General features: G+C 36.2%; 4 protein-coding genes across 4 annotated transcripts in view; 3 read left to right on the forward strand and 1 right to left on the reverse strand.

Annotated features, from left to right (window-relative positions):
• Window positions 1–5,095: 5,095 nt before the first annotated feature.
• neto1 (neuropilin (NRP) and tolloid (TLL)-like 1) lies at window positions 5,096–7,380 on the forward strand. The gene is made up of 3 exons (XM_036212447.1): window positions 5,096–5,785; window positions 6,754–6,810; window positions 6,952–7,380. Exons 1-3 carry the CDS (start codon window positions 5,776–5,778, stop codon window positions 7,113–7,115), a joined length of 231 nt encoding a protein of 76 aa, XP_036068340.1. The 5' UTR covers window positions 5,096–5,775; the 3' UTR covers window positions 7,116–7,380.
• A 1,115-nt stretch (window positions 7,381–8,495) lies between these two features.
• Window positions 8,496–12,158, forward strand: neto2b (neuropilin (NRP) and tolloid (TLL)-like 2b). Its single transcript, XM_024280777.2, has 9 exons — window positions 8,496–8,799; window positions 8,953–9,000; window positions 9,084–9,211; window positions 9,935–10,036; window positions 10,220–10,346; window positions 10,529–10,642; window positions 11,051–11,181; window positions 11,252–11,344; window positions 11,420–12,158. The coding sequence occupies exons 1-9, from the start codon at window positions 8,496–8,498 to the stop codon at window positions 11,849–11,851; spliced, it is 1,479 nt and encodes a 492-aa protein (XP_024136545.2). The 3' UTR covers window positions 11,852–12,158.
• A 3,126-nt stretch (window positions 12,159–15,284) lies between these two features.
• On the reverse strand, window positions 15,285–22,084 carry si:dkey-30c15.2 (uncharacterized protein LOC558938 homolog). The gene is made up of 12 exons (XM_024280775.2): window positions 20,895–22,084; window positions 20,722–20,765; window positions 19,530–19,593; window positions 19,243–19,371; window positions 17,992–18,096; window positions 17,855–17,904; window positions 17,647–17,766; window positions 17,519–17,564; window positions 17,292–17,363; window positions 17,023–17,176; window positions 16,774–16,850; window positions 15,285–16,693 (listed from the first exon to the last, which is right to left on the reverse strand). Exons 1-12 carry the CDS (start codon window positions 20,928–20,930, stop codon window positions 16,547–16,549), a joined length of 1,044 nt encoding a protein of 347 aa, XP_024136543.1. The 5' UTR covers window positions 20,931–22,084; the 3' UTR covers window positions 15,285–16,546.
• Window positions 22,085–22,233: 149 nt separating this feature from the next.
• Window positions 22,234–22,850, forward strand: part of LOC112151729 (ADP-ribosylation factor 4) — a 4,355-nt gene continuing 3,738 nt past the window's right edge. Inside the window, exon 1 of the mRNA XM_024280776.2 lies at window positions 22,234–22,456. Coding sequence (XP_024136544.1) covers window positions 22,390–22,456 — 67 coding nt within the window. The 5' untranslated portion in view covers window positions 22,234–22,389. The remainder of the gene's footprint in view (window positions 22,457–22,850) is intronic.

The raw sequence follows: 22,850 nt of genomic DNA on the forward strand, positions 1-22,850 counted from the left end.
AAAAATTGTCATCTTTCACTCAGGCCTTTAATCATCTTCCTTAAACCCATTTCTCCAAGTGCTTAGGCCTTGATTGCAGAGAGCAGCTTTGTATATTTGACTAAATTAAAAACAGGGGATTGAAGGAGGGTGGGAAAAAAAAGCTCAAGGGAAATGACATGTTATAAGCTCAACTTAAGTTTCCCAGAAGCTCAAGAGTTCAGTGCACTTTAGGAACAACAAATGATTAGAAGTTGGACGTGTTTAAAAAAAAAAAATAATAAAATCCTCAAAATCTTCCACAATATTTTTTTATTTATAATATACAGCAGATGGTCTTTGAAGATGCTGCTGTGAGCAAGTAAATTAAAAAGCATATTGTTTTAAATTAATCTAGTTGGGAGAAACAGAATTTTCATTACGAAACACATTAAATTTATCAAAATAAATATTTTTATGGATTTTCTTTAAACCTTTTTTGTCTGAGTAAAATCTTCACAAACAGGAAAAACGTAACAAAACAAAAGATGTAACATAAAGAAGTTATGCTGAGCATGGAGCAGCACCGTGACTCCACCGGGCTTGGTGCCATGTCCACAGACCTAAGCTGGGCTAAGAAGATTTCTGTTTTCTAATGGAATAAATCTTGTCCGTGCTTTTCTAGCATGTTGAGTCTCGGGGTCAAACATGGCCCTAAAACTTATGACAGCATCAGGGTGGTGGTTTTATTTAACACCAATATGATGCTGTTGTCGGGGGGATTGAAGAATTGGAGTGGTCTGCATTTTTGAGGACAGGGTGACACACTGCTCTGCTTACACAGTTATTGCTATTTTTTCCATAGATGATGTGAGATCATTTTTGAAAACCTTTGTTTTCAACTTTGACCTTTTCAAAACCTCGAATCTGAATTTTGCCACCAATTCGGACACAGACTTGCTCGTGTGCTCCGGATCATCGTGGCATTGCATAATCCTGCTTGGGCCACATTTTCAGTGTTAAACCAAATGTCTCTTATGTAAAAACAAAACCTCACACTCTGGTGTTTGTAAGTTACTGTAAATCAGCAAAACTGTAGTGTGACAGTCAGATTTCAACTTTTAGTGTGGTGGATTTTACCAATGAGGCAGCTTTGGTCAGTTTGGAAAAAAGGATGTAGCTGTAAAAGTTTTGTGACTTTCTACTATCAACTGTCAATATTTGTTCACGCTACAATTTATTTGATTGCATGTAACACCCCCTGGCTTTGTGCTCCATTGTTCATCGTTCTGTATACTGTTTGTACACTATTTCTTTCATTAAAAAAAAAAAAAAAGTAAGTGTAAACAAAGGCATGTTGGGATGTCAAAGTAAGATTCATTCCACTGCAAAAGTCCCGACTAAAACCAAGTGGAAAATTTGTTAAAGATCCTTAAGTTGTTTGATGTCATTTCTGAGTATTTTTTAACATTTGTTTAACTTTGAACTTTTACATTTCTTAAGTGTCAAATTATACAACAATTCCCATAATCTGGTGGAATCATAATCTTTAAAAGTAAAAGTCCAGAAATTTGAAATCCCAGAACTAAAGTCTTTGATATAACCATTATGTTTACAAAGAGACAGTTGGTGTGGACCATTGACGGTATATGAGGACTGGATCAACACCCAAAGAAAATGGTATACCATCATCTCCAACCAAATGAAGTCGGTTATGTTGCCATATTTTTGCTATTTGAAGAACAACGTGTCGGCTTCCACTCTCGCCAATCAGGAGTGAGCTTGTTCGTAGGCCACACCCCCATCACTTGAAAGTGAAGAATCTGTCAATTAAATGTTTCGAACGTTCAACGTGAGACCACATATTTCAATGAAGGCATCTGATTGGTCAGTTTATACCTTGAATAATGTGTAATAAAGAAAAATATGTTGAAACAAAGTATCACAGCAAGAATAGTTATTCTGAAAAATAGAATGACTGAGTAATAGATGTTTATTTCTCCATAGAAGTCTACAGGTTTTTGGCTTATTGGAGCGAGCAGGAACTTCCTGTTTGGAATGCGAGGTGGGTGGGGTTACTCAGTCCAGTTCTCGTATATAGTCAATGGTGTGGTGGCATTTCTTTGAAGACATAGTGGTTTTAATTCAAAAATGAATGCTCGTCAATAGTTTTGAATAATCCAAAAGGTTAAAGAGGTTATCTCAGCATTGTATGGAAACACATTTATACATCTGTGTCTTAGTATTTCAGAAAACAAATAACATAACAACACAAAAACACATCCAGCACACTTTACAGAGACAAATCTAACTTCATCCTCAATCCGAAGTCCACACCAGAAAGGTGGGACACAATATGACATACATGTAAAATGACAATAGTTTAAGAAATTACTGGACTGCGGGCAGCGATTAAGCTCAGAGTTGCACATCTGCTCTTATCTCCAACAGCCTTGCTGTCACATGTTATCCCTATCTTATAGTTGTCTCCAGGGCTTAACCCCGCTTTGAGTGAGGGTCACTACCATTTACCATCTGTCTCAGAGCCCTCCTTGTGATTGGCCATATGGCACATAAGAGCGCGGTTCAGAAAGAGTTTGATGTTTGAATTCAACAATGGTAATGGTGTTGTGCTTCAGATGGTGTCTTGTTTCCACCAACAGACACACAAACTTTCTTGACGCCCAGAATGCTGTCATTGCACGAGGTTAAAGGTCACACAGTTTTTAAAAGAAGAATTTCTGACAATTAGTTAATTAATAATAATTGCTGTTTTTGGCGGTTTAAGTAAATAGAATTGGAACATCCAAAGTAAAACAAATATGAACTGGAGTTAAAGTAGAATTAACTTTAGCAATCCCGATAAACTGTAAACAGCCTATAAGACAAGAAAGAAAACTGTCAACTTCAAAACAAAAGATTTGGATTAGCGATAAATCAAAAGCCTATAATCTCAAATATTAACAAACCAACAGACCTTATCTAAAGCTGGATTTTTCTTTTACATCTTCCACTCTGGATTTTCTATCTGTCTAATATGATGAGCTGGCTTTCCTTCTTTCTTTGTTGCATCTTCTGATACGGGTGTAGCTGTGCAGCACATATGTCTACATCTGTACAGTCGAAGGATTTACACTATGGCGCTTTCCTTCTCCTACCGTTTCATTAATGAGGTTTTCTTTCTTCATCTAATCTCTGGTCAGATGGACCCGAGATGAGAGGAGAGTCCAGCTCCTCCTGCTTCATGATATGTCTAAATCTGTCTAAGAATAGGACGCTTGTGTTTGCTGTCAGTGGTTGGTGCGGTGGAAGTGTAGCTTTGGACTCTAAGCTGGGTATTATGTAAGGAAGTATTTACAGAGATGATTACATTTTAAGTAACAGTATGATGTTTTGACAAATAGCCTTTTAGCATCTTGATGAAAATAATTCTTGAACTTTGTTTAAAACAAGAACAAAAGTTTTTCCTCAAGACTTAAAATGATATGAATTAGACAAAATTTTGCACTTTGTTATCATTTATTAAACTAAATAAAGTTGTGTGTGAAAAATCTTCTGTTTGTATTAAAATGAGCTGGAAGTTGAAGCCGAAAGTTGATGTCCACCCTCAGAAGGCTAATAACTGTTTTCTAAAGAGAAAAGTTGTTGACAAAAAACTTCTACAACACACTGACAACAGAAATTATTTATCTAATGGGAGTGTTTAACAATATAAATTGTTATTAATGCTTTTTATGAATTATTCTGCATGTATGTGAGAATTGGACTGAGTGAGTGTGATGTCACCCATAAAAAATGGCTAACTCCCAGCTCCAGTGAACTTGTGATCAACGTCTCCATGTTAGAATCAGGTGACCTCAATAAGCCTTGATTGGTCCGAGTTGATCTGAGTCAACATTTCTATGACAACTACTCTCACAAATCAGGAGTGATCTTCTTGGAAGGCCACACCTCTAGCATATAAAATCAGGCTTGTATCCAAATTCCTTCACCACTCACTAGTATATTGTAAAGTGTGTTTGCCATTTTTTAGGGCTGTTCGAATCTACAATTCCAAAACCTAGTGCCCCAAAGATCTGCGAAATACGTATGTGTATCAGTGCTCACTGGATTCTTAAATATAGACCACAATAGATTGCGTTTGAACAATTTTTTTATGTCAAATAACATTTCCACCATCAGAACACTGTCACAAATGAGTAGAAGGCTGGTTCCATGTGCTGCAGGTTTATTAGTTCGTGGAATGAAGCACAGCTAAACTCAAGGTCAGACAGGCAGAAGTGAGTCACAAGTATGGAATCATCCACTAGAGGTGTCAGAGTTCAAGTGAGGGTCAGGACAGGCGGCAGGCAGAAACAGAAGATCAAGTCCAAAAAGAAATGAAATTGTAATGCAGGCACAAATAAAACTTTGCACTAAGTGAGGCTCTGTGCAGGGCTTACGTGTCCTGAGGTTTATTAGCAGATGAGAGTCAGGTGTGCTGGGGCTGCTGGGAGATGAAGCTTTCGCCGGTGACCAGAGGGGGAGACAGACTCCTAACGAACACAGTGGATTCATAAGTAGTCTGTGTAAATGTTCATACTTTATACGTTTTTACTTCGGGAAATCAGTGAAGTTAAATACAAAAATGCAGTGAACATGGTGTCTGAATTACTTTTAAATCCAGGGCACTAGACAATCTGTGCTATGTAGTTTTTATAGTTAGGAAGCAGTGAGGGAATTTGAATAGAGCCCTTGTCATTCAATGCTTTGAATATCCATCCATGCAACCATCCAACCCAGTGACTCTGGACAGGTTGCCAGTCTGTCACATGCCCAAATTACCTTTAAAATGTTTTAAATGAAGTAAAAAGATATAAATCTCAAATTGAAAATATGAGTAGATAAAACATTTTTGTGAACTACTGTTTAAGGCAGATAAAAGCTTTCCTTGATACATGGAGTAACTGTGAAGAGAATAAAAAAGTAGGTGAAATATTTACAATATTACCAATAAAAACAATATTTTTTATTTAAGAAATAATTTATCACAACTCAAATTGAAACACTGTCCTGTGATAATTAGATTTTTATAAATTAATTTTTTTTGTGTGTGTTTGAAAAAACATAAATGAAGAAAAAGCCACATCCTTTACTAAAGCTTCCAATTTAAATCAAATAAATCATGAATGTCTTAAACATACCAGAGGATACAGCGTCTCTTCTTTTTACCCCTAAATCAAGCTCGATGATGCTCACAGGGAAACTCTGCCTTTTTTATGCCTGATCTAGGATGATTGTTCATTTTTTCTTCTTGATGCTTTGTCTAAAGCTAATCATACTATTCGTTAATGAGTGGGACTTCCCCGTTTGGCTCAAATGTTCAGTAAGAAATGAAGAGCAGAAGTGCAATCAGCTTTTCCCTCATCTACTGTACCGCCAACTGAGCTCAACCCTAAAACCGCCAGCAGCTGCAGGAGGATCATCCGTTCATTTGAGAGGAGGAGGCTCAGACAAACGCACATCTTTGAGAGCGCCGTGCGTTTGTCTGTCCAGAAAAAAATAGATCTATTAGAGACAAACTGTTTTGTATCTAGAAAAAGTTCATCAGCTCATTTTTGCAGCATGTCTAGCCTGTCTCGTTTTTTATCACTCAGATTAGGATGGAAAGGTGAAAGTTGAGTTGTGTAAATCCGTAGTTTTAGCACGCAACTAATCCAAACCACCGACTGGAACGGGAAGGATGGAACGGATGTGAGGGATGTGAGGGATGTGAGGGGGCGCGCCTGCTGGGAGAGTTCAGAGTCAGAACTCAAGAACCAGAATCCACCTGGAAGGATGCATGCAGGTGAGTGGGCGTCTCGGATTTCACTTCCTGTGGGATTTTCTTCAGGACTCTGGCTGGGATGGAGGAAGGCTTTTTTTTGTCTGAGTGGCTATTATTGTTTGCTTGATTAATATATATACAGTTTGCATTCAGGAAATAAGGTTAAAAAATGAAGGGATGTCTTATTGTTGATTTGAACATTTCTCAAAATTAGATTTTTTAATTTCTTTTTTTTTTAATTACTTTTTCTGTATTTTTGTTTATCTCTTCTCATTCATTCACTCACTCATTCATTCATCAACCTGGCTATTATTTTTGTATAATACTTAAACAGTCACCTGCACTTAAAAGAAACAGTTGCTTTTTACTATCTTTACTATACAGGCACATTTTTAAATTAAAGTGTAACTCTTTCTTAACTCTACTTTTGTTTCACCATCACTGTTTTTTGTAGTTATAGGTGTTTTTTTCTTTTTATTGCCCTTTGAACTCACAGCCAGATCTACTTGAAGTCTCATTTTGTGTTTTTGTGCAGAAAACTTTATCGCAATAATTGTTGAAGCTATTTATCAGTTTCTTTTAAGACATTTCTCTTATCAGAATAGCTAAATTTGTGCAAATTTAGACTCTATTTTAGAGCTTTTATGTATTCTAAATAATAATAAATCATTGTTGTTAATTCAAATTTAAATAAATTAAATTAGTAGTCTATTATAATTTTAATTTTGGTAATAGAATGACTCTATACAAAACTGAAATGAACTGAATTTAATTAAAAAATATATTTTAACCCACAAAGTGAAATTATAAGAACCAATTAAATAAAATTGAAAATAACAGAAAACTCTTTAGTTTTTTAATGCATTAACTTCCTCACAGAGCTTTTGTGACCTTTAATAAAAACGGACAACCCAGACTTTTCAAATGAAAACTATGAAATGTCGTTTTTTTGCTTCCTTAAGTTTCATCGTGTCTTCTCTTTCTTGCAGCCTGGATATTCCTCCTGTTGGTTGAGGAGGGATTTTCTTTTGCACAAAAGATCAAAGGTATGCAAATAATCACATTTTTCTTTTAATAGAAACACTTTCTAAATGTTCGCATTGTTAATTTAAGAAGATATTTTACACACATTTGCTTGTGTGATGTATGTCAGAAGTGTTTTTGTGTACAATGGCCGTTCTCTGCAGATGGAGGATCAAAGGGGGAGAAGTTGATTGATCAACCACAGAATCCTCGCCACTGTGGAACCTGGGTTCGAAAAGCAGATGGTGGCAACTTCAACTCCCCAAACTACCCAAATACCTACCCTCCAAACAAGGAGTGCCTTTATGTACTAGAAGGTAACCTATAACACACACACGGCTCTTTCACTCCCTTAGGGGAAAATCACTCTTTTCTTTTCTTTTTGGCACATAGATTTGAACAAAAAAAAATGGGTATTTTTAATGTTTATAAGTTGTATTTATTAAGATGCGTGACAGTATCTTTTAAAATAATCTTTTAAAGGCAGAAATGCATTTTCTTTTCCCCAGATTTTCAAGGTTGCATGTGTGTTTTCTCCTTTCTAAAAGTGTGTTTGGATTACAAATGTTTATCTGTAAGTAAACGTATAGAGCTCACGGTTGGTGGGCTTTACAGGCATAAGATTAAGGAGGGGACAGATGTACAGATGGAGTGAGTATGTTAGTACGGTGCCCCTGAAGGGTCACAACACTTTAAGTCCACCTGCAAGTGACGTTTTATTTCATTACATTTTTCATAAAGGAGTTTTAATTAAGTTTGTGGAATTATGCTTTGGATAAATTATAATAGTGTTTTTGACTTTTTCTTCAGCTTTGTATATTATACATTTTTTATATATTGAACATATTTCACCCCCTCCCCCCAAAGGTCCGTTTTGACATAATGTGTTGTGTTATGAACTTAAAGTGTTGTTTTGTGATCTTAAAGTGTTGTTTTGTGATCTTAAAGTGTTGTGATCTTAAAGTGTTGTGTTGTGACCTTAAAGTGTTGTGTTGTGAACTTAAAGTGCTGTGTTGTGATCTTAAAGTGTTGTGTTGTGAACTTAAAGTGTTGTGTTGTGATCTTAAAGTGTTGTGTTGTGAATTTCAAAGTGTTGTGTTGTGATCTTAAAGTGTTGTGTTGTGAACTTAGTGTTGTGTTGAGAACTTCAAAGTGTTGTGAACTTAAAGTGTTGTGTTGTGATCTTAAAGTGTTGTGTTGTGACCTTAAAGTGTTGTGTTGTGAACTTAAAGTGTTGTGTTGTAATCTTAAAGTGTTGTGGCTCTAAAGTGTTGTGACCTTAAAGTGTTGTGATCTTAAAGTGTTGTGTTGTGATCTTAAAGTGTTGTGTTGTGAACTTAGTGTTGTGTTGAGAACTTCAAAGTGTTGTGAACTTAAAGTGTTGTGTTGTGAACTTAGTGTTGTGTTGAGAACTTCAAAGTGTTGTGAACTTAAAGTGTTGTGTTGTGACCTTAAAGTGTTGTGAACTTTAAAGTGTTGTGTTGTGATCTTAAAGTGTTGTGTTGTGACCTTAAAGTGTTGTGAACTTAAAGTATTGAGTTTTGAACTTTATAGCGCTGTGTTGTGACCCTTCAGGGCCACCGTACATTAGAGAAGTAAACCAACCTCTAACTCTTTGTGTTCTGGAAGAGCAGCCACACACATTTATTCTACTAAGCAGTTTAAGACACAACCAAACTGTATTTTCTTGTGTACTTTATGTGTATAAATGAACGTCTCCTCGTGTCTCCTGTGTGTCATCAGAAGTGTTTCTCTCCCCACAGCTCTGCCCCGTCAGAGGATAGAGTTGCTGTTCAACAAGCTTTTCCAAATCGAGACGTCTTTTGAGTGTCGTTTCGACCACATCGAGGTTCGGGACGGTCCCTTTAGCTTCTCGCCACTCATCAGTCGGTACTGTGGCTCTTCCAGCCCTGGTCGCGTCTTCTCCAGCGGGCGCTTCATGTGGATCCGCTTCTACAGTGACGACGAGCTGGAGGGGAGTGGCTTCTATGTCCAGTACAAGTTTACTGCAGGTGATGTGAAAGTGCATGACAAGGTGTATTCACCACTTTATGGCAAGGCTTTTACTGCAGTGTTCTAACATAAAATGCGGTCAAATGCCTTTCTTTCTTTCACACATTAATGACTCTTTCCCACGTGTGTTTCTGTGATTTCCCCTCAAAAAGACCCTGAATTTCATCTGCATGTGGGAGGACTTTTAAACCCTATTCCAGGTACTTCAGCGTCTTCTGACCTCTATGAGGATATTTTTAAACGTTGAGCATTGCCTTAACAAATTATTGATGTCATGGCACAGATTGTCAGTTTGAGCTGTCGGGGCTTGACGGCCTGATTCGGTCCACTCAGGTGGAAGAAGAAAACAAACTGAAGCCAGACCAGGCGGTGGACTGCATATGGACGATACGAGCCCCAGCAAAGACCAGGGTACAGCCTGAGATATGTCCCAAATGCTATAGAACTTTTAATGGTTCCATCAAAGGGACATTGATGAAATAGTCTTGTTAACAGAGAGCAACACAAATAATTATGGTTGGAGATAGGAAGGTAAATAATGATTAAAAAAAAAGGATCCTGATTTGGTAGATCTTTTTGCAATCAATTTTGACGATATTTGTGAAACAATTAAAAACAAAGAATTAATTTGTGAAACAAAATCTTTTTTTATTCCAACCATTAATCCAGGGGTCTGCAGCCTTTGATTTGTGTAATTTATTCCAAGCTTACATAAACAATACATTTGATTTTCTTAGTTCATAACGGAGTTGCAGGAAGTAAAACTTATTATAGATATACATTTGTAAATCAGAACTAACTAAGTGACTCTTATTGTATTTTTGGACCATGAGATGCACCTAAAGTTCTTACATTTTGAACTGTAGGAAATCCACTTTATAATTTAGGGTGACTTATGTATGAACTCTGGTTTTGTTTGCTGATCTCCAGTTGATTTTTTGTGGTACACGGCGCTCCAAAATCTGTCAAAATGTGTGGTGAACTACAAAGCTGCACTGGTTGATTTATTGTCAGAGAATTACGTCTCATAGAGTTGCATGAATCCAACTGTGCATATTTCCACTTGTGTTTGAACAGAGATAAACTTGAACTCCGTGAACGTAGATCACAGTATCGCTTCTCTTTTGACCTCAGATTTACTTGAGATTCTTGGAATACCAGATGGAAAACTCAAACGAATGTAAGAAGAACTTTGTGGCAATTTATGATGGCAGCAGTGCCATTGAAGACCTAAAGGTAACGCACCATCTTCATGACCCCCTCCACCCTCCCTCTTTCTGACACGACTCTTTCCTGCACATTTTTAATTCCAAATTTTTTAACCCATTACTAACAAGTAGCATATGTCCTACAGACCCTGACCTCAAAAAGACCACACATGCACAAGTGTCAAAGAAAAAGGTGTGTGGTTTTTTTCAGGCCAAGTTTTGTAGTACGGTTGCTAATGATATCATGCTGGACACCAGTTTTGGAGTAGTGAGAATGTGGGCGGATGAGACCAGCCGTCTTAGCCGCTTCCGGATGCTCTTCAGTATCTTCTACGACCGTGAGTTCATCATCCATTTATTCTTTTTTTCAGACTTTTATGTTTTTTATTCAGCTTTCAGCAGAATATGAAAGCAAATATATTACAAAATTGTAACAAAAATGATAAACCTTAATTTCTTCTTGTCACATGAATTGAACATTTTCTTTATCAGCATTTCCGTTTTTTTCTTTCTGTTTCAGCACCTTGTATGGGCAACACGTTCTTTTGCCACAGTAACATGTGCATCAACAACTCTCTGGTGTGTAACGGCATGCAGAACTGCGTCTTCCCCTGGGATGAAAGTAATTGCGTTGGTAAGTTGGTGTTAAATCACTGGCAAAGCTGCTCTTTGATCCTCTCTGCTGCTTTTTTTTTTTTTTTTAAATAGGATGTGTTTTATGCTGTGATTTTTTGCATTTGCGCCTGAAGTTCTTTTGGGATCTGTGGATGCAAATGTATCTAAAAAAAAATGTTTGTCAAAACAAAGTTATAACTTATCATGACCCTAAAAGCAGAACATTTATTTTGGGGGATTATTGCATTTTTCTTTAGTCAATTAAATCTTTTTTTGACAAAAATCTGAGTTCAGTTGAGGTTTATTGGCTGTCGAATTGTTGTCTGTCGGTATTAACTGATACTTTTTATCTTCTACTTTTGAATAAAGAGTAATTTTAATATAGCAAAAATTCTGAAGACATCAACGCTTTTCAAATTTCTTTCAGAGAAAAAAGCCAGAGGAGTGTTTTTACACATAACCAAAACACAGGCGACAATAATCTGTGTGTCCACGGGGGTGGTGCTGTTGCTCCTCATTTTCTCCATTATGGTGCAAGTAAAGCAGCCCCGAAAAAAGGTAAAGCTGATCCAGAGTTTACAGTCATTGATGCTTATTTTATGTGAGGATTTATTACCATGCGTTGTAGGTGATGGTCCGAAAAAACAAGCTCTTTCAACGTGCTGACCTCCCAAAGATGTTTGACCCACTGCACTATGAGCTCTTCACTCTCAGAGACAAGGTGGACTTGACTTTGGAGCCATTTTTTTCTCCTCATTTTTAAAATGTTATTTATATTCCTTTTTTTTCTTTTCAGGAGATATCGGGGGAGCTTAGAGAGATTCCAACCGAGCTCCAAGCGCTCAGGAGATCATCATCAGGATCACGCTGCGTTCATGAACACCACTGCGGCTCTCAGGCGTCTCTCAACTCTGTTAAAGCCGCTCATGGTCTGTTTTTGGGAAGGGGATCCATGGAGATCCCACCCTTCAGGATGGACTGCCAGGCAGCTTTACCTCCACTGAGAGACTACAACAGCAGCCTGCTGAAGAAAAGCTGGCCTAGCCTGAAGCAAAGCCAAATACAGAGTCATCCTGGGGATCGAGTGGTGTGGCAGCAGGACAGAGTGGTGGAAGAGGAAGATGAGGAGGAGGAGGAGGGAAGGTACGATTTGTATGTGCGAAGAGCAGGAAGTCATAGAGGCAGATACAAAAGAGCTCAGCAAAGATCTCTGTCGATGGACTTTTAAAATAAATACTGAGAGTTCTCTGATATTTGCCTTTTTCGTTTTCATTTGTCAATAAGGCCAAAAATGTAAAATGTTTACCTGTAAAGCTTGTGAATGCTCTTGAGTAGTCTGTAAAAAAATGTTGAATTAAGGAACATTCTATCATTGTGAGTTTTGTTTTTTATGAATTTGAGAAAACATTTTGCTATTTTTTGCTGGAATTTAGTTAAAATAAAAAAAAACATGAAAAGGACAGAATGTTATTTCAGAGAAAATGTAATCTTCTAGACTTTGCTTCATGTAAATACTAAAAATAAAACGTCATTCTGCACCCGTGGTTTGGGGGATGTCTCTACTTGCCCAAATTTCACAACCATATTTTTATATTGCATTTATCTTAATTTGGAATTTCCCTCTTAAACCTGATCTCTAAGGTGATTTAGGTCATGACTAAGTTTGCTTTATTTCAGTGAGCTCACCTCATATACAAGAATACAGCTTGGTTTCATTTTCTGTTTCGAGACATAAATATCAATCTTTAACCTGACGATTACACAAGTATAGTTGGTTCCAAGGAAAACAACATTAAAAAAAGAAACTAAGAGAACCACTGAAACTTGATTTACACATTAGAATTAGTGGTTGTTGAGCCCTGGGCATGATATTGAAAAAATAAATGAACTGCTCCCTCAAATTAGCCCACAAATTCCCATTTTGTTGCCACAAAGTAGCATTTTCAAGTTGTGCACACAAATTAGCATCTTGTGCACACAAGTTAGCTTTTTTTAGCACAATGTTAGTATGCTGTGCGCTAAAGTTAGCATTTTTCGTGAACAAATTAGTATATTGTGCACACAAGCTAGCATTTTGTGTGCAGGAGTTAGAATCATTTGAGCACAAAATGTAAATAAAATTCCAATTTGTGGCCACAAAGTTGCAATTTGTAAGGACAAAAGTTGTGCACACAAGTTAGCATTTTGTGAGCACAAATTACTACTTTGTGTGCCAAAGTTAGCCTTTTGTGTCCACAAATCACTATAGCTATTGTGCGGGAAAGTAGCAATATGTGTGCATAAGTTAGTATATTGTGCAGTAAAGTTAGCATTTTGTGCACAAATTAGTATATTGTGTGCACAAGCTGGAAAAGTGCACAGAACTTATTATATTTTGTGCACAAATTGCAAATAAAAGACTAGTTTGTGGCCACAGAATTGCAATTTAGAGCACAAGCTATGTGCACAAAATAATCATTTCTGCACACATACACTAATTTGTGCTAACAAAATGCTAACATGTGCACACAAAATGCTAACCTATGTGGACAAGATACTAATTTGTACATGCCAAATGCTAATTTAATGAAACGATTTCTTTTTGTTTTTCAATGTCATATCCTGGGCTCCATAGTTGCACATAGTGAATATTCCTGTGTTGTATTCAAGACACGAAGGTTTGTTTTTCTGCCGTTGGAGCAGTAACCACATGTCAATCAGCCTTGGGGTTCAGTCAGCAAACCTGCACGGTTCATTTATTATATTCAGTAAACTCACCAGGCAGATAATTAATGGAGCAACTATGCAGACTCTCAGGTAAGAATCTGAACAGGACTGGGACCATTTCCAATGGCTTCATTCCATTGCTATGGATCACAGCGAATTAATCTTCAAAATTAAAGTGTGAGTGGATGCTTAACCTCATAAGTTTATGACCAAGCATGTGATGGATGCAGACTTTATCTAAATGGTCATCATGAAATTATTCTGTAAATAAATATGATAAAAAATCTGTAAGACAGATGAAGAAAATAAATATTTCAGCTTGTTGAGCATTAATTATTGTAGTATTTGTTGCCAATACACCTGGTAATAAAGTTCCACTCCAATCATTTTTTGATTTATTATAAAAATGTTCACAGTGGAGTTCATTAGAAATTTGCCTCGGATTTGTGGGCGGGACTAATAGCAAGGAAAAAAAACTCTTCGCCTCCCTGAGAAATATTTGTCTTACAGTCTGGCTTACAGCCCCTCCCACTCCCAAATTTAATCATGAGCTTTTAAAAGAACTTAACTGAACTTAAGCTTTAGGTGGGTCTAGTCGAGCTCATAAATGAGTAATATTTGTTGAAGCAATGAATTTGGCTTTAAGTTTTTAAATATTTGCAGTAAGTTTAAACATACAGGGGAACTGCCATTTTCTATAAGGAAGAAACTATTAAAATTCTGTTTCCTGTTGGGAGGCAATAGGAAAACATCCCTTTGTTTTGCAGGAGAATATTTGCCATTTCGGATTTTCAGGGTTAGAACTTCTCTCCAATTCAAGAAACTATTTATCCTATTTGATGTTAAACCCAGAACATCAGTGAGAAACACATTCCTCTCCTATGGTTTACTCACCGTATCACAGCAGCATTGCGACGGGCTCTTTAGGCTGCAGAATGTGCTCGCGATAGGATATCTGCTTTAGTTTCGATAAACTTCATGTGCCCTTGTCATTCCAGAGAATCTCGCACATGCTCACTAGTTCCCGTTCAGGATCACCACAAGGAAATGAGACAGTCACTCATTTCCTGACTTAGTTTCCCCCCTGATTCAACCCAGGTGGAGATTCCTTTGTTCAACTCAGTCATATAGGATCAGGATGCTACGCGGGTCAGAAGATCACAACTGGCTTTGGCAGGATGGAATTTGGGATTTTGAATGATAAGGTGGCAGAAACATTTTTAGTCTTTAAAATCTAAAGTAAGAAAAAAGATGACTATATTAAAAAAAAAAAAAAGTTTATAGGGAAATCTCACAGAATAAACAGTGAGTGAAGGAAGGAATAATTATAATTTCCATTACATCTGTTATAAATGTTTCTCCAAAGAGTAAAGCAGAAGGAGGACATTTTCATAAACCAAGAGAAGTTGGCCTACTCCCTCTGCTGTGGCCTACAGACTTATAATAATATGTTATAGTAATATTGAAATGCTAAAAATGTAGATTTTCTGCGATACATGCTATATTGCATGCATCTTACTATTAAGGTGGTTGAATTAAGCTTCAAACACAATAATAATTAGTTACTAGTAGGTTGTTAGAAGTTAGCAGCTGGGGATAGTTTAGTGCACTGGGATTCTGTCCTCTATTTCTATCCGCTCCACTACTCTTTATCGTTTATTTAGTGCAGTGTGATTCATGTGTTGTCCCCGGGAGAGATTCTAGGTGGCTCGTCTTTGCTCCTGTCCTTGGCCGTGGACCTCGCCTCTGGCTTGTCTCACGCCCGCACCTGTCCCAATGTCCAGATGGCCGCTCAGATGAGGAAAATGAAGACGTCAATGGATCAGTTGGCCTGCAAGTGGATGCATCAGAGACTTTGGCCCGCCCATTGCAGTTGCTGTGTCACACACCCGAGCTTTCTCAAACCATGGAATTTTGTTTGCTTCTGATCCAACATAATTTGAATAAAAACCAAATACTCAAATATGCAGATTTAATCTTAAATTTATTAATACATTTCAACCAATAGGAGTGGGTCTTTACCACCTAAGGATTAATGAACAAAATGGTAACCTTAAAAACAGTCTCCAGACTTGAACCTTATCTACCAGTACACTGCAGATCTGCAACACCTAATTTATGGTGTGCAACTAATATAGCTGGAAAATAAATGGTTTTAACGTTACCTTTTATTTTCATTTGCCTTGCTAAGGCCTTCTCAGGAGGAAAGTTACAAAGCAACCAATGACACTCAGCTAACAGTGGAATAGTTGAACTTATGGCATGGAACATTCCTTTATTCCATGCCTTTCAGCCAGTGAACAAAAAAAAGTATTTTGCACATTTGGTCAGAAGAATAATAGCATGGAAAACACTTATTAACACTTACAAATTAATTTGACTTATTTTTGTAACTTCTGCCTATGGATGCAAATATGCATCAAAACACTTTGACTCCAAAATTAATTTAATTTCACATCTACTTAGAGGCAAAAAATAAGTGATATTTTTATTTATACAGTATATATATAGTTGGAAATAAATGTAGAGATCAATAGGGTTAAAACTTTTAACCAGCAATGTATTTTTCTACCAAATAAAAACACTAAAATTACTGTAATTTGTCAAATTTACATAATCTTGTGATGATTTTTCTTGACTTCTCGTGTTTGCGCCTGTCTCTGCAACACATACGGTTGCAAAGACAGACAAGATTTTCCTCAGTGGTATGTTAAACCCTCCAATAGCTTAAACCCATCTTGACAGAGCAGATTGTGCGTTCCTTTTATTTTCTGCTAGAACTCTGCATTCCTTTGTGGTCCGTTGCCTCTTTAGTATCTAAAAACATTTGACACCTGCATAACATTACAGTCAAAAACACATCATTAGTCAAAAGCAATAAATTAGAAAATGACACGTACATTAACATCATTTGACACCTTTACGGTATCTGACCAAATAGTCCGTCAATAAAATGTAGATTCAGGATCCACCAAGTTAGATCATTTTGGCAGAATTCCTGAGATTCTATTGAAATCCACAGCAAACAAAACCTCTGGTAGTGTTTTGCTTTTGTTGAAAAAGTCATAAATCTTTGGTCCTCCTTCATCCTTTTGTGCCTTTTTTCTTCAGTTCGCTGAAAACGTCCTGTTTTTACAGCGGTGAACTGTGCACTCTGTCTTTTTTTGCGCCCGTAACACGTGTCGCAGCACAACAGTAAATGTGGACAAGTCCGCCGTCAGCAGTGGCTCCTTAATGATTCATCAAAAAAGGGCATGCGTGGCGTCAGCGGCACTTTCTCCCCGAGAACGGCCTCCGTGAAGTTCGGGCGCCCCCAGGCATAAACCATGCTGTTCAGAAAGCCCTGCAGGGACAGAGTGACCGCCTGATAGAAAAGGAGACAAAACCAACACTTTAATTTCTGACTTCATCTCTGCAAATCGGATTTTGTTGTATGAAACCCACCTGAATGATGTAGAGGACAAACAACTTTTTCTGATCCTTGTGTTCCCCCCAGAAAGACAGTATAATGAGGACGAGAACTGCAGAGAAAAACAAACAGAGCATGAATTCCATGCTGATTTGAACATATTTCAATATTTTCTAACTATGTAGCCACAAGGAGGCCCAAGTTTGAGTCTCCCTGTGTCGGTAAAATACAGGATTGTAGGAAGGACGTCTGGCGTAAAAACAACATTTTATGTATGTTTTTACCTGGTGTCCAACAGATGACGATGACCATCACCATATTCCGGGCAGAAGAAAAGACTTTTTTTGATCGCCTTGTTGCATATCCATCAACATAGACGGGAAAAAGTCCTTCCTGCTCTCGTCTCTTGTACCATTTCTGAACTTTATAGTAAATAACCTAAAACCAAAAAAGGTATTAAAATCCTGTTTTTTTACATGTTTGTTTAAGAAAAAGTGTGGCTTTGTCAGAGGTACAAACTGTGTGTGTGACTGTTATCAGGATTGTGACTCACAGAGCAGGAGACCATCACGACTATCACCGCAATCAACAGAAAAAGACGGATGGAAATGATGTGTCTTTGTTCCTACGAGGGAAAATAAAGATTAGGTTGGCAAAAAAAGCCTTTTTATAATCCACACATGCACTTTTAGGATGAAATAAAATTATGTAATTTTACGATAGAATTAAATCAAGACAAAGTAAACGTTTTGCATGAAAAAACTTGTTTTTGAGACTTACACTTTTGGTGTAGGGTTCCTTCCAGACATGCAAGAACAGAATACAGCTGCAAGAAACATCACAAATTAAAAAAAAACTTTATTTTATAGTTTCTTGAAAACAGAACTTTCTTTTTTTTATGTTATTACCTGCTGCTGCTCCCATTCAGGGTAATGTTGCTCTGAGATCTGTCAGTCATCGGAATGAGCGACTTCTCTTTTATGTAAACTGGGACCACGTATAATGTGTACAGTGCAATTGGAACCAACCTGAGAAGTTACAGAGAGAAATAAATACAAATTCATGTCTTTTTCTTATTAAAATGAAAACCATTTTTTAAAACCTTGAAAAACTCACCACAAAAAAGCATAAATGGGAAAAGCTTTTTTTATTTTTTTGCACTGGCTCTGCAGAACAAACAGAGGAACCATGAAATCACTGACTTTTATTTTATTTTATGAAATGATGATGAATAACATTTATTGATGTGTCACCTGCTCGTTTTCATCATCTGCCAGTCTCTCCCTCCATCCTTGGATAGCATCCTTTGATTTCCAAGCATAAAGAACCACCAGCAGAAATGAAGTTAAATAGAATGTCTGCAACAGAAAAAAAATGTGCAAATTATTTTGCGAAACAGACAGTTCAGAAGCTCAGCGCAGCAATATAATCTTTAGAAGAACAATCTTTACAACTCCTTGTAGGAACTATTCTGCTCTTTATTAAGATAAGCCACTGACAACAATTCAAGATATGTGGAAATGGAACATTCTTAGACTGTAACTGCAAGAAAAAAAAAAAATAAAACTAAATGTCCCCACGTGGTAAATGTACCTTTACTAGATTATGTAACACTGCATGTAAAATGTTTTGGTACTGGAAGTGATCCACTGGACTTGAATTTGGATTTTTAAACATTAAGACAGAAGACGGAAGAAACCATCTTCAACAAAAATCCAGTCTATGGTTAGATATTTAGAGAAATTATTGTATTTTTAAATGTCCTGAGAATTGTTTTTTCTTGCATGAACTCTGTTTTTCAGCAGTTGAAATAGAATTTTTTTCTGGACAGCAAATAAACACCCTTTGCAAAATTTGGAAAACTATTCTTTAATCTTCCAATTTTAGATTTTCACATTTTCCTCTATTTTTTTTTTTCCACCGTGGTCATTATATTTTATGGTGAAGACTGACAACACAGATACCAAATAGTTTTTTTTCCTTAAACTTTTACTTTAAAAATTCAGATTATCTATCATATCTGTGGTTTTTGAACGGAAACAAATAGAAATGCAATTTTATTTGCTTGTTTCAACATCACATTCCGTTCCTTTTTGTTTAGTTTGTTAACAATTTCTTTCTTCTTATCAAAGTATCAATTAATAGAAAAGACTAGTTATATCAGTCAAAACTCACAGAAAATAAATACATTTACACTTTCTGTTGCTTCTCCTCCTAGTTTGACTGAAAAATATTAAGATACTGTACAAGAGGATAAAAAACTTCATGACACTGGTTTATGGAGGTAATAAAAGTCACATAAAGTTTTAACTGGGATTATGTACTCTTGAGTGACTCAGGGAAAAACTTCACAGTTGCATAACTGGTGGATATGCAGATCATTAACCGGCCGGTGACAACATAAATCAAGTGAATTTTTCTTTTTAAAAATCTGCTTTACTTCAGAAATGTTCTTAATCTTATATCTAATTTATTTGTGATGGAAAGAGTTCAACGTTTCTTACCAGGGCCAGTGGCAGCACATACTGACAGGTGTTTGCAAAGTTGTAGCTGACGGTATTCAAGATGGAAATGACGAACAAGGTCAGAGCAGCGAGGAGGTCTGCCAGAGCAAGCTGCACCAGAAGGTGCACCTGAAATAAAAAAGGTGAAGGACGTGACTCTAGAGGAGTTTACTGTGCACAACAAAAACAGTAAATCTAATGCAACCTTTGGGACCACTGAAATACAGTCAACACAAGCACACTTACAATGTACATAGTAGTGCAATAAAAAATACAGTCGGACTCACTTGTTCTCCTAGACGTTGCCGTTTTACGATGGAAACCACCAGGACTGAAAAACTCCCGATCACACTGCAGGAATATTTGGAATGTTAGACGGTTCCAGCAGGTCGCCTGCTGGAAATCTGTGTGACGTCAGTTTAAAACGTGTACTTCAAGTTTAAAATCATATATTAAAGCTTAACTAAATGCAAATTAAAAAAATAAAAATAATAATAATTAAACTAAAATTCAAATAGTTTACAATAAAAATGTTGAATTTTGTTGGATATTGTAATCTTGAGCATACAACTGTTTTTTAATTAAAGTTAAAAAATAAATAAATAAAAAATAAACCACCAATTTAAATACATCTAATGACATAGTTTCAGATTCACTAACTTTCAATCCATTATCAGTTCTGTGACGGTGACCCACTATTCTTTAGAGCTTTTAAGATTTTAATCAGGATGATGTCTGGACGTTTTGATTGTGTAATTTGTGCTGTAAAGATCAATGTTTTTGACCTAGTTATGGTGAACCTTGATGTTGCAAATAGAGGCTTCACATTGAAGATTTTAGAAACACCTTAGTTGAGTAACAGGTGTAGTTTACATGGTTTAAAAAAAAAAAAAAAAATCCAAATTTTTTGCCGTCATGTCTAACAACATACGTTCAGACAATCAAGGTTTTTGTGTTCAATTTTTTAGTCAAAAGTTGTTAGAAAATGTAATAAAACACAATAATGTTAAGCATTGTTTAATCAAAGTCTTTCAAATACACAAAACTACAATTTGAATAATTTTAAAAGTTTTGATAGAGCTATGGTAGCAAAGTTGAATAAAGTTCAAATCTATTCTATTACTGAACAGCTTTTCTTATATAAATAAAAAGGAAAATCTCTATAGCTATTTCCAAAATATATTAGGTAGTCTCTTCATACTTTATGATTAATTTTCTATGATATATTGTACTTTTGTTACTCTTAAGGTTGTATTTTTTTAGGAAACACCACATTTGCTCTTAAAGTAAGAAGTCATTATATAAGCACAATGGTGGCACCAGGGCTAAAAAAACGTGTGCACGCCTACATGTCATGTTGCCCTGCAGGTTGAGCAAACTTTTCATAAGACAAAAAATGTGAGCGGCTAATTATATTTAGCACTGCAATATTCAAAAGAAAGTTGCATAATATATTTTAAGTTCATAAATGATGTTTACCTGGGAATAAGTAGTGCTGTGTACACATCAGACAGTATGGTTATCTGAAAAACAGAATTAAACAAAGTTCAGATTGTTGTATTTTCATTAAGATATAATTTTTTGATGCTTGAAATAATAATAAAAAAAGTAAAATGCTCACTTAAAAAACAAAAATTCAAGCTTTGACTTACTTGCTTTCCATCCATGGGCTCCATGGTGAAAGTCATGTCCACACGGCAGTCACATTCAGAAGGTGCAGCAAAAAAACCCGTCTCTGTTACTCTGTGAAAGGATGTTTATTTTTCAGAGGACACTTATATTAAACCACACACCCAGTCACATGGTGCTTGTTTGACTCCACCTGCTGTGTGCAGCCAGATTATGTATCAGCCAGTATCACAGCAGAGCTGTGAATGGGAATCCCCTAGTGGGAAACAGATCGTGTTTTTATTTCCAGCTATTCCTTAAAAACACAATGAATTTTCATAGAATGATTGAGGCAAGAATCTCTTTTAAAAATCCCTGACTAGCAAATGAAAAAATAAAAATCCAGTTGTGCCTGTTCCACTGCATTCTTACATAAGTTTTGAATGAGATTAATCTTAGTTAGTATAAAGTTAATATATTAATGTTTTTCCAGTGTGATAATGCTGACAGCTGTATTTTGTGTGTTTTTTTTAGCTGGTAGCTCGCTTAGCAAAAAGTATTTTATTCAAGTGTAATACAAGTATACTTAATCTATTCTAAATGTAATGCAGTATACTTGAAGTTAGCTTTTTATTTACTACTCAGGTATTGTAAGTGTTTTCATTGTACATAGATGGAGTATATTCCCTCCACTATACATCTATAGTATACTTGCTACCATACTACAAGTATACTTTTATTAGGTATACTTATATTCACGTATACTTAGTAAAATAAGCTTAAAAAGTACTACTTTTTTAGTATATGCTGCTACAATTCACCTACTCCAGACTTTACATACAACTTCTCTATCAGGAAATAGCCTTTCAATGCATTTCTGTTTTTAATGTTCCACATATTGTGAAATTATGTTACTATGCACCACAAAACAATAAGTAAAACTTAATCTCTTCCCTATTATTCATCTGGGGTTTTACAATAAGCAATATTGGTTATTCGCATGTATTAACACACAATCAAACAAGTTTATAGTTGTTGTGGGAAAGATGAAATATAAACATGTTAAAGAAAGAATAAAAATGGTATTACCATTAAACATGAAATAACTCAGCAACATTATGAAATCATGCCGAGGGTTTATTTTGTACTGTCATCTAGCGGTGGAAATCGGAATTGCATTTAACAAAAAATAAAAATAAAATAAAAAATAAAAATAACATTTCACAAAAATATCGGATTCTGATGATAAAAATGTACCTACTGGAAGTAATTGCCATCGGCGTTGTATTTTATCAACTAAATGCAAAAACAAGCGCCAAAACGCCCCTTTTCTGTTTCTGTCTTTCCGTCTCTGTGTTAATAAAGCTAATTCAAATTGGTGACGTCGTGTGTTCCACGTTGGCCCGGACGTGGCAGTCGTCAGTTCTGTTGTGTGGAAATCCTTCTTTTAAACCGCATCAGAGTAAAAATATTTCACTACAGCCTCACCTTAACCAGAGGAAACATTGCATCCGTAGGTCTGGACCTTGTCGGGCAGTTATGGGGCTAACTATCTCGTCCATTTTCGGTCGGCTCTTCGGCAAGAAACAAATGAGAATTTTGATGGGTGAGTAAAAGTTCTGTTTGGCTAACGGTACTTAGCGTCGCCACGGAAAACACAAAGATTAGCTCTTGTGAAACATTTGTAAACTACTCGGAAAAGTTAAAACATAGAACTAAAACATATTGTTTTTTTCCCCACATCTTAAATTGATTTAACCAAAAATGTTGTTTATTTTACCAAGACGGTTTTTGTTTCTAAAGATATGAGGTATAAACGCCTTTTTCTGTGGCCTTCACCCGAAATGGAATGTACCATTCTCGTCAGAAATTTTTATATAAAAAAATAATAATAAAAAGACGTATTTAAAGGGGTTAAAAAAGGTGAAACCCTACATTAACGGAGATTAATTATCTTTGGGGGGAAATAGACGGACCAAAAACAAATGAACAAGCAAATA

Source organism: Oryzias melastigma, linkage group LG6 (genome assembly GCF_002922805.2).
Source record: "Oryzias melastigma strain HK-1 linkage group LG6, ASM292280v2, whole genome shotgun sequence".
NCBI lineage: Eukaryota > Metazoa > Chordata > Actinopteri > Beloniformes > Adrianichthyidae > Oryzias > Oryzias melastigma.